Source organism: Rhinolophus sinicus, linkage group LG06 (genome assembly GCF_036562045.2).
Source record: "Rhinolophus sinicus isolate RSC01 linkage group LG06, ASM3656204v1, whole genome shotgun sequence".
NCBI lineage: Eukaryota > Metazoa > Chordata > Mammalia > Chiroptera > Rhinolophidae > Rhinolophus > Rhinolophus sinicus.
This window is the reverse complement of record NC_133756.1, coordinates 1,956,427-1,969,974: the sequence shown is the minus strand read 5'-3', so window position 1 is coordinate 1,969,974 and position 13,548 is coordinate 1,956,427. Positions and strand designations below refer to the sequence as shown.

The 13,548-nt window shown below is 38.9% G+C and overlaps 1 protein-coding gene across 4 annotated transcripts in view; it reads left to right on the top strand.

Moving 5' to 3' along the window:
- The window catches only part of UBE4B (ubiquitination factor E4B), a 111,699-nt gene that overhangs the window by 67,763 nt on the left and 30,388 nt on the right, over positions 1-13,548 (top strand). For all 4 annotated transcript variants that reach the window (XM_019746743.2, XM_019746741.2, XM_019746742.2 and 1 more), the window contains 7 exons: positions 2,728-2,811; positions 5,232-5,288; positions 5,833-5,949; positions 6,048-6,146; positions 7,288-7,401; positions 8,467-8,665; positions 11,585-11,723. In XM_019746743.2, coding sequence (XP_019602302.2) covers positions 2,728-2,811; positions 5,232-5,288; positions 5,833-5,949; positions 6,048-6,146; positions 7,288-7,401; positions 8,467-8,665; positions 11,585-11,723 — 809 coding nt within the window. The remainder of the gene's footprint in view (positions 1-2,727; positions 2,812-5,231; positions 5,289-5,832; positions 5,950-6,047; positions 6,147-7,287; positions 7,402-8,466; positions 8,666-11,584; positions 11,724-13,548) is intronic.

Below are 13,548 nucleotides of genomic sequence, written 5' to 3'. Positions count from 1 at the left end.
GGTTTCTTCCATGGTAAAACTTAGCATTACATTTTGATTGCCGTTTTGTGGCATGTCTTGCAAAGTAAGGGCTCTGACACAGCACCTTTCACACAAGCTGTTTCCCTTGGTCAAAGGGTTTTTACAGTTTGTTTTATATTTTCTTACAGTTTGTTGTATGATCATTTCTTTTTTTGTGTGACAAGCAAGAATAACAGAGGCAACAGGTATAATTGATATGATTCCTTTTAATCTGTTTTTATACCTAATATTAGTCATAAGTACTAATTTTAAAGCCTTTGAATTCTCAGGAATTGCGTTTTCAAAATAGTAGTAAAAGAAGAATCCAAGAGTAAAAATCCCGGTTGGTGGTGGTGTATACTCTGTGTCTGGAATTCGTCAGCTGCTTCTCTTTAAGGATGGTCTTGTTGACTTACGGGAAGTTTTAAGGCAGCATAGTGAGCTTTTCTTCTCTAGAAAGACGAGTGAACTCTGATGAAAAGAAACAACTGGCTTGGAAGGTTTGTGAGGCACTACATTATATGTGTAATGTGCATTCATTAGAATACTTCTGTTCCAAAAGACATCGTTTGATGAACCAGAGTAGCTTCCACTGTAGAAGGGTCAGTCCAGGGATCCGCTGAAAGGGGTATGTTGTACCTATTTTATTCATCAAGGAACTTACACAGAGGTTATGAAATGACCTCTTTGTTTGTATAAAATTGAGGTGAAATTTACGTGACAAAATTAACCATTTTTAAATGTACCGTTCAGTGGCATTTAGTACATTTATGTGTTGTGAAACCACTGCAGACCTGTTTCTTTTTAATCACAGAATTTGGATGCCTTTTTTGCCACTTAGTCTTGAACACAGCTTGTCTTTTCTTGTGTATGGTTGTGTGTTTTTCCCATAGAACAAGGCTGAGGAAAATGGAGTTGCTGAACTAAAAAAACAGCATTTTGCCATTTGGTCTTAAGAGTGTGGCAAATTAGAATTATTAAATCTTTTGACTTAAATTTTAGTCTCCTTTTAATGTTTGAGATAATCACACATAAACAGAAATAAATAATAGCTAGAATTTAGGGTTGGAGATGAATGCTTGTAGCATTTTTTATCACTGCTGGGAGGTATTTATTTGAAAATAAGAATTATTTAAAATACGTAAGTTACAGAAGTAATCTAATATTTGATTGAAAATATTGTGCTCAGTAATATTTTGTCTGTTTTTTATAAATTAAACCCTATTAGAGGATCAGCAAAAGAGGATAACTCTTAGAATGAATAAAGATGTTTTACTTTATAGCATTCCTAAAAAAATGCTTAGAAGTTTTTCTCAGTGACCAATTATGAAATTTTTATTGTTGATGTTTCTGGAACTTCTGTTTGTTTTTCTCTTGATTGCAATTTTGGCATTCTCCACCTGCACACCTAAGCATTGCCTATCCATTTTTAGCTGGCTTATGAAAGCAAATTACTTCTACCCTGATTGTTCGAGTTGCAAATATTAGAACGATCCCTTACAGAGCTGTGTTGTTATCTCAAGACCCTCCATCGGAGGGTGGGAGATGAGGGTAAGGGGGATCAAATATATGGTGATGGAAGGAGAACTGACTCTGGGTGGTGAACACACAATGGGATTTGTAGATGATGTAATACAGAATTGTACACCTGAAATCTATGTAATTTTACTAACAATTGTCACCCCAATAAATTTAAAAAATAAATTAAAAAAAATAAAAAGACCCTCCAAAGCACTTTGTAATCCCGGATAGCTTTTTGTTATACTGGCTTCTTAAATGATTAAGGTGCTCAGTACAGTGAAATGAAATTAGTAGGAAAGGGAATTTTTCAGTTTTCTGGTGGCTTCATAGAACACTCCCTTTTTCAGCTTGTTGGCGCTCAGGTTGTTGGCTGTTATTTACAACTTAGCCTTAAATCTCACTGAGATCCCTAAATGTGTTGGTCAATGAGTGCATTGTGAAATTTGAAGATGAGTTGTGCTGAGCAAATCTTGCATAGTGTTCACGTGCCCTGCTATTAATGGTAAACTTGTAAAAGTAAATGTGCGTGCCCTGCAACTCTGATATCAGGTTATTGTATTAATTACATCATATATGGAGGTAAGACATTCTAATCAAGATTTTTTTTTAAATTTCAACCTTTACCAGATCTTTGCTCTACATAATTAAAGTAATTATCATCATCATCATAATATCCATTATTGGTCTGTTTTTCTTGTTCTCTTCAGCATAAACGGAAAGATGGAAGGAATTAGATGGAGGTGGGAGGGTGGCAACAAATAATTTTTTAAAATATTGATAGCTTTGAGAAGATGCAACATTTAGTCCAGTTTCTTGGCCAATTATATGTGCTTGGTAATCAGAAACGTATGCATTGCTGAGAGGTGCAGAATTTAGTTGATTTAGAGGAAGGACGCCTGGAGACTCCTATGGCAGGCTCCAGATTTGTGAGTTTCTATTGAATTACTGGGAGTCCTGCCGGAGTTAGGGTTCACCAGATCCTGTTACTCTGGGGAATTCAGCCACACTGCTTTACGGTTAGCTTTGTCCAAGCACAGAGCAACACTCCTGTGGCTGAATTCTGGATGGCATTGTGTGCAAAATAGCTTTTCCTTGGGAACGAGTGGACATACCTGCACGTTCAGATTCAGCACTTTGTTTGGCATGCCTCTTGTTCTTAAATCTTCTCAAACTTACATTTCTGGTTTTGTTTTGTTTTTCTTACAGATCTTTATCCCCATTTTACAAGGCCTGGCTCTTGCTGCCAAAGAGTGCTCCCTCGATAGCGACTACTTTAAATACCCCCTCATGGTAAAACTTTTTTTCTTTAACCCATGCAATAGATGTTGTCACCCAGATTGTTTTAACATGCACTTTTCTTTCAGGTCCATGATCTACCTTGTTTTCAAACGAAAACCATTTGATCACTGTATTGGCCGTGCAGTGTTCGGTGTACAGTGAGATAATCAGTGAAGACAGTTAGCAGCCCAGCAGCCCTGCCAAGGCCTAGACAGGAGCCAGCAGTGCAGTTGGTACAACGCATTTTGCCTCACTGTAGAGCTAATGAAGACCATAATTACTGGTGGTCTCCTTCTGATTCTCCCAGCAACGGGCACACCATATTTGGGAAGGAATTTTGTCATTAAAAAAGAAAAAACTATTCCCAAATGCAAATAAAAAGGCAGAGTTGTACTAAGAAAAGTAATACAATTGAATCTTTATGTAGCGACTGTACAGAAAAATCTCGGGGTAATTCTCTTGTTCGTCTTCTGTGTTTCCTGAGGCTGTACACTTACCTTTCTTCCCATTGTACTGGCGCACAGAAAACACAGATCCGCTGAGCTCCCTAAGGCACTTAGAGTAAGCACAAACAGTGCACCGAACTTTCAGCCAGATTCTCATCCAGCGCTTTGACTGTTACGGGAACATTGGAACCACAAAGGAAAACAGAGGCTCTTCTCTGAATTTCCTTCTTCGAAATTTGGGGAGAAAAATACTTGAAGTATTACTGAATATTTTTCATTCAAGAAACATGAAGGGAAATATCAAAATAATAAATTAGTTACCTCTGTGTATAAATACAGCCTTGTGCAAATTGAGGCCTTGGTTACACTGATGTTTTTTTCCTGTGATTTTTCCTTTTACTTGTTTTACTGACTTAATTCCATCTCACCATTAAGTCACTGCTCACTGAGGGCCTATTCTGTGCCAGGCCCTGGGGACACGGAAGCTAATCAGACAAGGTACCCCTCTGCAGGGCGCTCATAATCTACTGTAAAAATCAAGAGCACAACAACACAGTAAGATTACACTGTGATAAACGCAAACACAAAGGTGTACACACTACGTGCGGTTCCCTCTTCAAAAATCAAAACCGAACTAAAAGGCCAGATGTTAAAGACACTGCTGGGAAATGAGGATTCTTAATTTTAAAAATAATTTTAAATGGATTTATGTAAGGGCTCTTTGCATGGCACATATTATTCAGGTTCCTGGTAAAACTCATTAGTCCTTATGCACTGTTCTGTCTGTGGCTGATAAAATGAAGTGGAATAATCTGGTTGTTTGAGTTCAGTGATGAAATATTTTAATGCACATGAATTCTCACTGTATTATGTAAATATTCCTTCATGGAATTGTTGACTTTCCTGTGGTGGTTTGAATTAGCTTGATGTTTCAGTAAGGAGCTTTTAGTGTCAGATATCAACAAAATGTTCTCTGTGGTCAAAAGACAAAGGCCTTCCTTATAATAGACAATAGTTTTATTTTGTACCATTATCGATGCTTGTACAGCAGTGAGAGTACATTTTGAGAAAGGACAATAGGGAGAGGCAGGAAGAGGAAGACCGCTGGAGCCAAAATCAGAAACAATTAGGATTGTTCTCTAGGTCAGTAGATCCCAATTTGGCCATACCTTGGAATCACCTGGCTGTGACACTGTAATGTAAGTATCGGGTGTGGCAAGGGTGTGGTCTGACGGGGGATTTTCAAGGCTTCCCAGGCCACCCTGCTGTGCAGGAAAGTTTGGGAACCCCTGCACTAGGCAGTGAGAATGCTTCCTTCTCAGTGGCTTCTCTGAATGTGTAGTGTGCTATGTCTAAACCACAGAGAAAATTAAATTCACTGGTAGAATCATGTTTGATTGGATTATGGTAGCCATGTTAAACTGTTGTGTCCCTAAAAATGACTTTTCCTGATCTCTAATACGAGAATGATTAGAGTTCCAAAGGAAAATGTTGGCATTCTCAAAACTGCCAGAGATCTTGAAACCAAGGAATACTTTTAAATATGTTCTAAATTTGATGGCTTATTAAATTGTAATTATTTATAGTCCTATTTAGCGTTGGCAAGACTACCCATCTAAAGTTTAGGAAGCATATATTTTTGACATGGAAAGATGTTAACTGAAAAAAGTCATTTTTTGTAAAAATATGTACATTTATCTCGTGGATATGCACAAAAATGTCTAGCAATCTGTTAACTAAAAAAATATCAATAGAGATGATCTCTTAGGGTAAAATTTATGAGTGACTTTTAGTTTCATTTTATATTTCTGTTTTATCTGAAATGTTTTGCAGTGCGATGTATTGCTTATTAATCAGAAAACCAGTGAAGCTGTTAGTGTTTGAAGAGAATGCATGTGTATTTATAACAGCAGTTAAAACTGTTCCTTGATGTTACACATGGCAGTCAAGTGAAATACCTTTGAATGACTCTGATCTGATTTCTAGGCTTTAGGTGAACTCTGTGAAACCAAGTTTGGGAAGACACACCCCGTGTGCAATTTGGTAAGTGCCTGCTGACGAGCCCGCACATGATTCGGAAGATGTCCCGTAAGAAACATTATCTGAAAAACGTTTCTTGGAGGACATTTAGGTGTAGATGCAGGTAACGTGTGGGTGGCTCTCAACTGTTAAATTGTTGTCTTACACATTGTTTCCTGGGATGAGGTTATTTATTTTGTGATTTTTTTTTTTTTTTGATAAGTATTGTACAGTTAAAATCACAAGTCCTACAGGAAAAATTTACTTGAGACCTTTGGTAGCATAAGAATAGTCCATTTGAACTCTATCAGAGATTATCTTGAAACATAAAAGTTAAAAGTATATCTCATGAAAATGTTGAGGAGTTGGGGGCCTTCCTCCACCGGAGAGGAGGCGATACCCACAGGGGTGCTAACGGATTTGGGAGCCCGTGTTTTCTAATGTTAAGTGTCCACCGTTGTGCCGGCGGGTCAGGACCAGTCGAGCAAGTTGGCTGTAGAGCCCTGTTCATCACACTTTTACCTCAGTTGCCTCCTTAGCAGCTTGATTTGCCTCTGTTTTGGCACAGGTTGCGTCTTTGCCATTGTGGTTGCCTAAGTCTCTAAGCCCTGGCTCTGGGCGGGAGCTGCAGAGACTCTCTTATCTGGGGGCTTTCTTCAGCTTCTCAGTCTTTGCAGAAGATGATGTGAGTACACTGGCCATTTGCACTTTGCTGCTTTTATGTTCAGATTCCTTCCCAAACATACACTATTTGTTGATGGAATCTGTTCCTTCTCTTTCCAGGCGAAAGTGGTTGAAAAATATTTCTCAGGACCTGCCATTACCCTGGAAAACACTCGCGTGGTTAGCCAGTCATTGCAGCATTATTTGGAGCTGGGAAGGGTAGGTGTTCAGAAAATGAGCCCAAAGGATGAATAAAAGAGAGGTTATTATAGAAGTAACCTGTGTCTGGAACAGTAACTCCAACAGAATGCTTTGCGCCCTTGGTAGGAGCTCGCTGGGACGGGTCCCGAGTTTAGCGGTCACGCTCTCTACCCGGTTGGCTCTTAGGCATTTAAAAAATGGGGTGAGTGAGTCTGTTAGTTTGCACACACCCCTCCGTGACTCGCTTGTGCCAAATGTAGATTATACAGAGGCTGCCAAAAAATGTATACACATTTTAAGAAAGGAAAAAACTATTAAAATTGTAGTACTCAGTATATACCGATAACAAAAGATGAATACAAGTCACATTTGACTTCTGCAACGACAAGAGGTGCTCAAAGTGGTTACCATCAGCGTCCAGACACTTCTGAGGACGGCAAACTACTGCTTGACTTGTTGCTGTGCAAGGCCTCCCGGATCTTCCCGTGTGCACAGCACCGTGTGTCTCAGACTTACCACGAATGTGTGCGATTGTTAGGCGTTTCATACTCACGCCTCCATTGTTGTTGTTCTTCCACAACGTTCTCGAATTTCAAAAACCACTTCAAAAGGGTCTTGTGCTCCTTGAACGACAACTTCCGCCATTTTCTTTGACTGGCCTGCCTGGCGCATGGTGATGCTGGCATTCATTTGATTAACGCCATCTTTTGAGCGAATGTCATACGACACGTTGCTACCGTAATTCAATTCAACTTTCAAAACTAATACATCGATAATATCTCTTAAAACGTGTATACATTTTTTTTGGCACCCCCCCGCCCCCAGTATGTCTTCAGTTCTGAAATTAAAGCAGCAAAACTATAGGCTAGTTATGGCGTAATTAAGGTAATTTTGATCCCATCCTGGAAGGAAAAGAGTGAACGCTGTTTTATTGAAACTAACTGCTTACCTCTTCCAGTCCATATTCAGTTTTCATGTGAATTAATCTTAACATCGTTGAATATGGGCTTTTCTTCTGTTCCTCTGGTAGTCAGGTTCTCCTAAAACAAGTGGAAGAGGAGAGAAAGTGGGAAGGAAGCTAGCTGTCCTTGAAGTCAAAACGGAATACTTTTTTAAATAAACTGCTAATTTTTTTCTTCCTCTTTACAATAAATTTCAGCAAGAGCTTTTCAAGATTCTGCATAGTATTTTATTGAATGGCGAAACCCGTGAGGCAGCTCTTGGTTACATGGCAGCTGTCGTCAATGCCAATATGAAAAAAGCACAGATGCAGGTAGGGTTCCTCACGGCTGCTTTTTTATGCATTACATTCATTCGTCTAACTCATTTATTCAGACATTGTTCTGGAAATGGCAATACGGTATTGAACAAGACACATGAGCTTCCTATGTAGTTTTGTGCAGCGTCTGTTCTATAGGGTAAATGAGTGAACATGTAAACGTATTATTTCAGACAGTCATAGAATTTAGGGTGCAAACAAGGCAGGGCACAGGACTGAGAACAACTCGAGGTACCAGAAGGAAGCTCAGGGGTGGTTCTGAGTGCACTGGTCCTGCTGAGGGAGGCGGGTGGCTTGGACTCCCTCGCCAGCGTTGCAGAGTTACAAGGGCACCCTTCCTGTGTCACTAACAAGTAAGGAGGGAATGATGTGACAGTTCTACTCCCAAGAAGAAATAAAGTGTAGAGAAGAGCATGGACCTGGTATGAGACTGCCGGCTTTCCCATTATGTCTCTGCTAACACTGGGCCCTTAGACAGTTACTTCTCTGTGCCTCCATTTCCCCATTGCTTAATGGGGATGATAATAGTACCTAACCTGTGGATTTACTGTTTGTAAAACTGTTAGCATAGTGCATATTACATAGTGAACACTTACCTGATATTAACAATCATTGTTATAATTGTTATATTATTAACGCAGGGCTGTGCTGATGGTGTCGGCCAGAAACACCGTCAGTCAAGTGGTAGCAGTGACACTAGTTCTGATGCTCTGAGGGGAAATAAAGAAGAGAAAGGTAGCGACGGGGGTTGTATTTCTGCTTGCTCATTTTGAGAATCTTAGGCATATCACTTCAATTCTCTGGGCGTTAGTGTCCTCCTCTGGAAAATGTCAGTAACAGCCTCACCGAGGGCTGTTGTGACGATCCAGTGAGAGAATGTAGAAAATGCTTCTCACACGATTACCACACCACAAACAGCACCTGCTGAGAGAGTGGCGAAGGTGACGATACGTATATGTCCTCTCACTGACTAGGATGAAAGTTTGGGCTCCTTTCTTGTAAAGTTGTGCCAGTTTCTATTCAGTCATTATTTTAAAGAGTTCTTTTCCTGTTTCACAGACAGATGATAGATTGGTATCTACAGATGGATTTATGCTGAATTTTCTTTGGGTGCTGCAGCAGCTAAGTACAAAGATCAAGTTAGAGACGGTTGATCCCACGTATATATTCCACCCAAGGTGTCGGATTAGTCTTCCCAACGATGAGACCAGAGTGAACGCAACGATGGAGGACGTGAGCGACTGGCTGACTGAACTCTGTGAGTGATGTGTGGCATTACTAGACACTTAAATGCCGCCCTTCTAATTGTTTTAATAAAAAAAAAAAAAAAAAAAAAAAGAGTAGATACACGTCCTATATTGGGAAGATACAGTTGGACTCAGCATCATCCGCAGTTCGGATTTGACCCCAGCCGCAGTGTCCCTGTCTGAACCTCCCTGCTCACTCTGGCCTTGGCTCCCGTCCTCCAGTATCAGGGCCAGTTTTCACTGACTCCTCTCCCCCTCCAGCCGCTACGGCCGACTCAGGAGCTTCTTTACATCCCAAGTTCCACTCTGAGGGGTGGGGTGGGGAGGGGTATGTCTAGAGACTTGATTGCTCGTCTTGCACAGGGAGTCAACAGTACTGATATTTACGAGTCATGGCTTTTTTTTGTGGCCAGATCTTACCGGCCACTACAAAGCTATTTCTGAGTCATGGTACATTCCAACCAAAGCATAGGCGACATCATAACCTAAGGATTTTAGTGTACCTTCTATTTAGATCTTCCCTTACATTCTATAGGAAGTTTTCCGTCTATAGGCTTATGGGCTTATCAGGAAAAGCATTTAAATTAATAGCAGGTGTACTGTCTTCTAGTTAAAGCTGAGGGGCTGAGGTTCCCAAATGAGCCAAGGTCACCTGGCCTGTTACTCAGCAAGTTGTGTGCCGCTCAGGTCTGAGCCAAGTCCAGGGCTGCTTCTGCTCTTGCACACGGCCTTATCGGAGCTCATCCTTCTGGATGTTTCGTTAGTTTGGTTGCAGTTTCTCATATTTGTCAACAGTGAAGGAAGCAATCTAATTCTTAGGAAATTTCTGTTTCACACGGGAGACCTGATTTCAGGTAAGCCAGGCAAACTCCAGAATTAGATCTGGGCTTTTGGGGTCAGGGCCAGGGTTGGGGGAGTTCCACGGTTGTAGAGAAGGTCAGTGGGACTTCTCTAGAGAACAAGCTGCCCAGAGAAAGGCTGGAGCGAAGGAAGACCCTCTGAGGAAGGCCCCTCATAGAAGGAGCGCCTGTCAGAGGAGGAGGAAGAAGAGAGCCTGTGCTGCGTGACCTCGGCCGCTGTCCTGACTAAAATTATAAAATGCAGTCATGACCCAGAGAGGCAGAGGGAGAGAATGCAAAGGAGTAACAACCCAGGAGCAGAAGAGAAGGAAAGACAATAGGCAAAGGGAACTTATGGAAGCTTGGGACAGATAGAGTGTACCTGAGAGACAGGTGATCAGGAAAACAGAAGAGTAGAAATGCAAAGGAAATGGGCACCATATTTTATGTTGCAAAAACTCAGTAATGGTACTGGGTTTGAAAGTGAATACTAAATAGGGGAAAAATGCTTTCTGCTTTTCCATTTTTTTTCATTAGGGCCAATCCCAAAGAATCTCGATATTGGGCATGTAGTTCATTCACTTAAGTGGACCACATCCAGTTTTTGTGGATGGGTGGTTCGCAGCTGGCCCAGTTAAGAAGTTAGAGTTTACAGAAAGAAGATTACTTTGTTTGAATGCTAGTGATTCCTCACAAATTGTTATTATACCTTTCAGAAAGTGAATTTATGAGCTAAAGATATGATGTGCAGTAAACATTAATGCAGTAAAGAAGTTCATGTTTGGATTAGTCAAAATCAAATAGACACGTAGAGGAGATAGAAGGGAATATACTATTCTGAGGGTATATATATATACATATATATATATAATGGTAACAGCAACTTAGTTATTACAAAGATTTCATGGACATTTAAAATTCCCATGAAATAGATCTCGATGAACTGATGGTATAAAAATAAGAACATTTTGAAAGTGTTACGATTATTCATTTTTTTCTCCATATTATAAAACATGTTATTTAATGACAGACAACAAAAACCTATGGCATTTATTTTTTAAATATAAAATTATTCATGGAATAGGATAGAGATTTCATGCGTACCTGGCAGTGGCTGCATCATGACAGAAATTTACATTCCAGAAAAATATTTAAACTGTCATAAGAACTAAGTATCTGATGAACAGTCAAGTCAGTATTTGATTGATGTCAGTTGAATGAGTGGCTATTGGTATAATCTTGCAATAATATCTCATAGATAAATAAATTCAGAAGAATCCAGGGTTAAACATTTTTCTAAAAACAGTCATTCAAAATACAGGACTGTTACAAATAATGTAAGGCCAAAACTGTTCTACCAAGAGACAGTTTTCTTTTGTGTGAGACAAAATGTAAGCAATATGTGTCTTAAGAAATAAAATGTACTTGTAGGAAAGAATACATATACAAATTGAAAGAAATTTAGGTTATCATGGTACAACTATAACTCATCTGAAAACAAAGTGATAAAATAGAATGTACTCGTAAGTTTGTGAAGAAATAGATGGCATTTAATCAATTTATTTAGTTTACCTAAAGTGAATTCTGGGGATTCATAACAAAAATTAGAATACTATATCCAGAATATACCCAAAGCTGGCGGGTAAAGGAGTAATTTTTTGTACGTAGACCTCCTAGCACTATTTCTAATAGAGAAAAATTAGAAATGACAAATACGCCCAACAGTAGGGGATGGCTATGGAGTCTAGAGCTTATTAATATAATCTAATACCATTTTGAGATTTTAAATGATGTTTGTGACCTGTATTGAATCATGGAAATGGTTATATAAAATACATCAAGAAGACCCATCACAACAGATGGTTGGTGTACATGTATGTAAACATTTAATCAGATGGGGGACAATACTTGGTCATTACATGGAGCTCACAGGAATTCTGTTTTCCTTATAACATTACTTAAGTCTATAATATTAAAAAGTATCCTAAACATCTTGAAAATTCAGGTGTAATGTAGTCTTCTGAGCTGTGCTTTTTCTCTGATGTCGTCCTGTAATCGACTTGATTTAGGGGATTGTGTTGTTTTTCCTAGATGGAGATCAGCCTCCATTTTCTGAGCCGAAATTCCCTACAGAATGCTTCTTTCTCACCCTGCACGCCCACCACCTCTCTATTCTGCCGAGTTGCCGTCGCTATATCCGCAGACTCCGGGCCATCCGGGAGCTCAATAGGTATGTACACGGTGGCATTGCCTGAGATTGCCTGAGTCACTGTTGTTCTCGCGAATTTCACTGTGACCAGCAGATACAAACGTGGGGAGGGGTATTATGTATGATACCTTCTGCCTCCATGACCACATCCATATTCCTCACTTGGCCAGACTTGTTTCCATGGTGAAGTGACCCAAGTTTTGGTTTCTTTGGGTTCTCAACCATTAGTCTGTGGTTACTACAGATTTTCATGAACTTTTTCCACCGGGCACGATATTACCAGCAGGCACTGTAAAGGGTCTTTTGGGTTCCAGACATACCCCTTCTTCCCTGGACTATGAGACAGTAACTCTGGTTTCCCTTGATAAACAAGATCATTTACTCTCACCAACATGTAATTCTGTTTTCTGCATGTTGTCCTGGGCATAAGGAGTCCAAAAGGGCCAGATAGTGCCTGAATTTCCAATTCACTAGCACCATTGTTTCTCTTCATCTAAGCATTTCTCCCCGTGTACCAGCACCTCCAAACAAACGAAAGTCACAGGAACAGGAAGCAAACACTTTTTTGAACAGATAATCTGGAATAATCATAGAGTGGCCACTTCCACCATGTGGTCCAATACTGGTGTAGTCTGGCTATGACAGAAAGTGTGTCTACATCTGTAACTCTATATCTACCTTGCTCAAATCACTTATAAATTCTAATAGTCACTGTGTAGGTTCCTTAAGGTTTTCTTTCTACACATAATCACGTCTGTATATGATGACAGTTTTCTTCCTCTCTTCTACTTTTTTTTCTCTTATGCTTTTTATTTCTTGTCTTAGTGTCCTAGCTACCATTTTTACTACAATCTTGAATAGAAATTATCTTGAAATTTCTCTTTTATTCCAATTTATGGGGGAAAGCTTTTTTTGTATACCCTGTTATCAGATTAAGGAAATTCCCTTTTATTTCTAGTTTTCTAAGTTTTTTTTTCTTAACAGAACAGGAGTTGAATTTTATTAAATGCTTTTTCCATTTCTATTGAGGAGGGCAGATGGGTTTGTTTTTTTTCCCTTTATTTTGTTAATATGTTTGAAATACATCAATTGGTTTTGATATCAAACAAATCTTTCATTCTTGGAATAAACTCAATTTTTATATTATTGCTTTTATATTTCATTGGATATTCAATTTGCTAATATTCTGTTTAGGATTTTTGAATCTGTGTTCAAAAGAAGGATTTGACCTAAATTTTCGTTTCTTGTTAAGTCTGTCTCAGATTTTGGTACCAACAATATTATGCTTGTTATACAGAATGAGTTGGGGAGTGTTTCCTTTATTTTTAAATATTCTTTGGAAGAGTTTATTGTATAAGAATTATGTTATTTGTTCCTTACATGTTTGGAAACATTCATTGATGAAGCTCTGGGCTTAGAGTTTTCCGTGTGGGAAGATTTTTAATTATGGTTTTTATTCAATTAATAGATATAATTAGATTTTTCACTTCATCTTGTATCAGTTTTCCCATGATATCTAGAGTTTCAAAATTTTTAGGCATAAAGTTGTTCAAAATATCCTCTTTTTATCATTTTAATGTCTATAGGGTCTTTATTATTTCCTCCTACTTTTTAGCTTAATTTACTTTTTGTTGATGTTTCTATTGCCTCTTAAGATTGATACTTAACTCATTCTTTTTCAGCCCTTTCTTTTATATGAACTTAAGGCTGTTTAGTTTCCCCTCTAAGTATGGCTTTAGCTGCATCCCTCACTTTTGGTATGTCATTTTTTAAAAATTGAGGTAAAATTGACATATATATATATATATATATATATATGTATTATCATATTAGTTTCAGGTATACA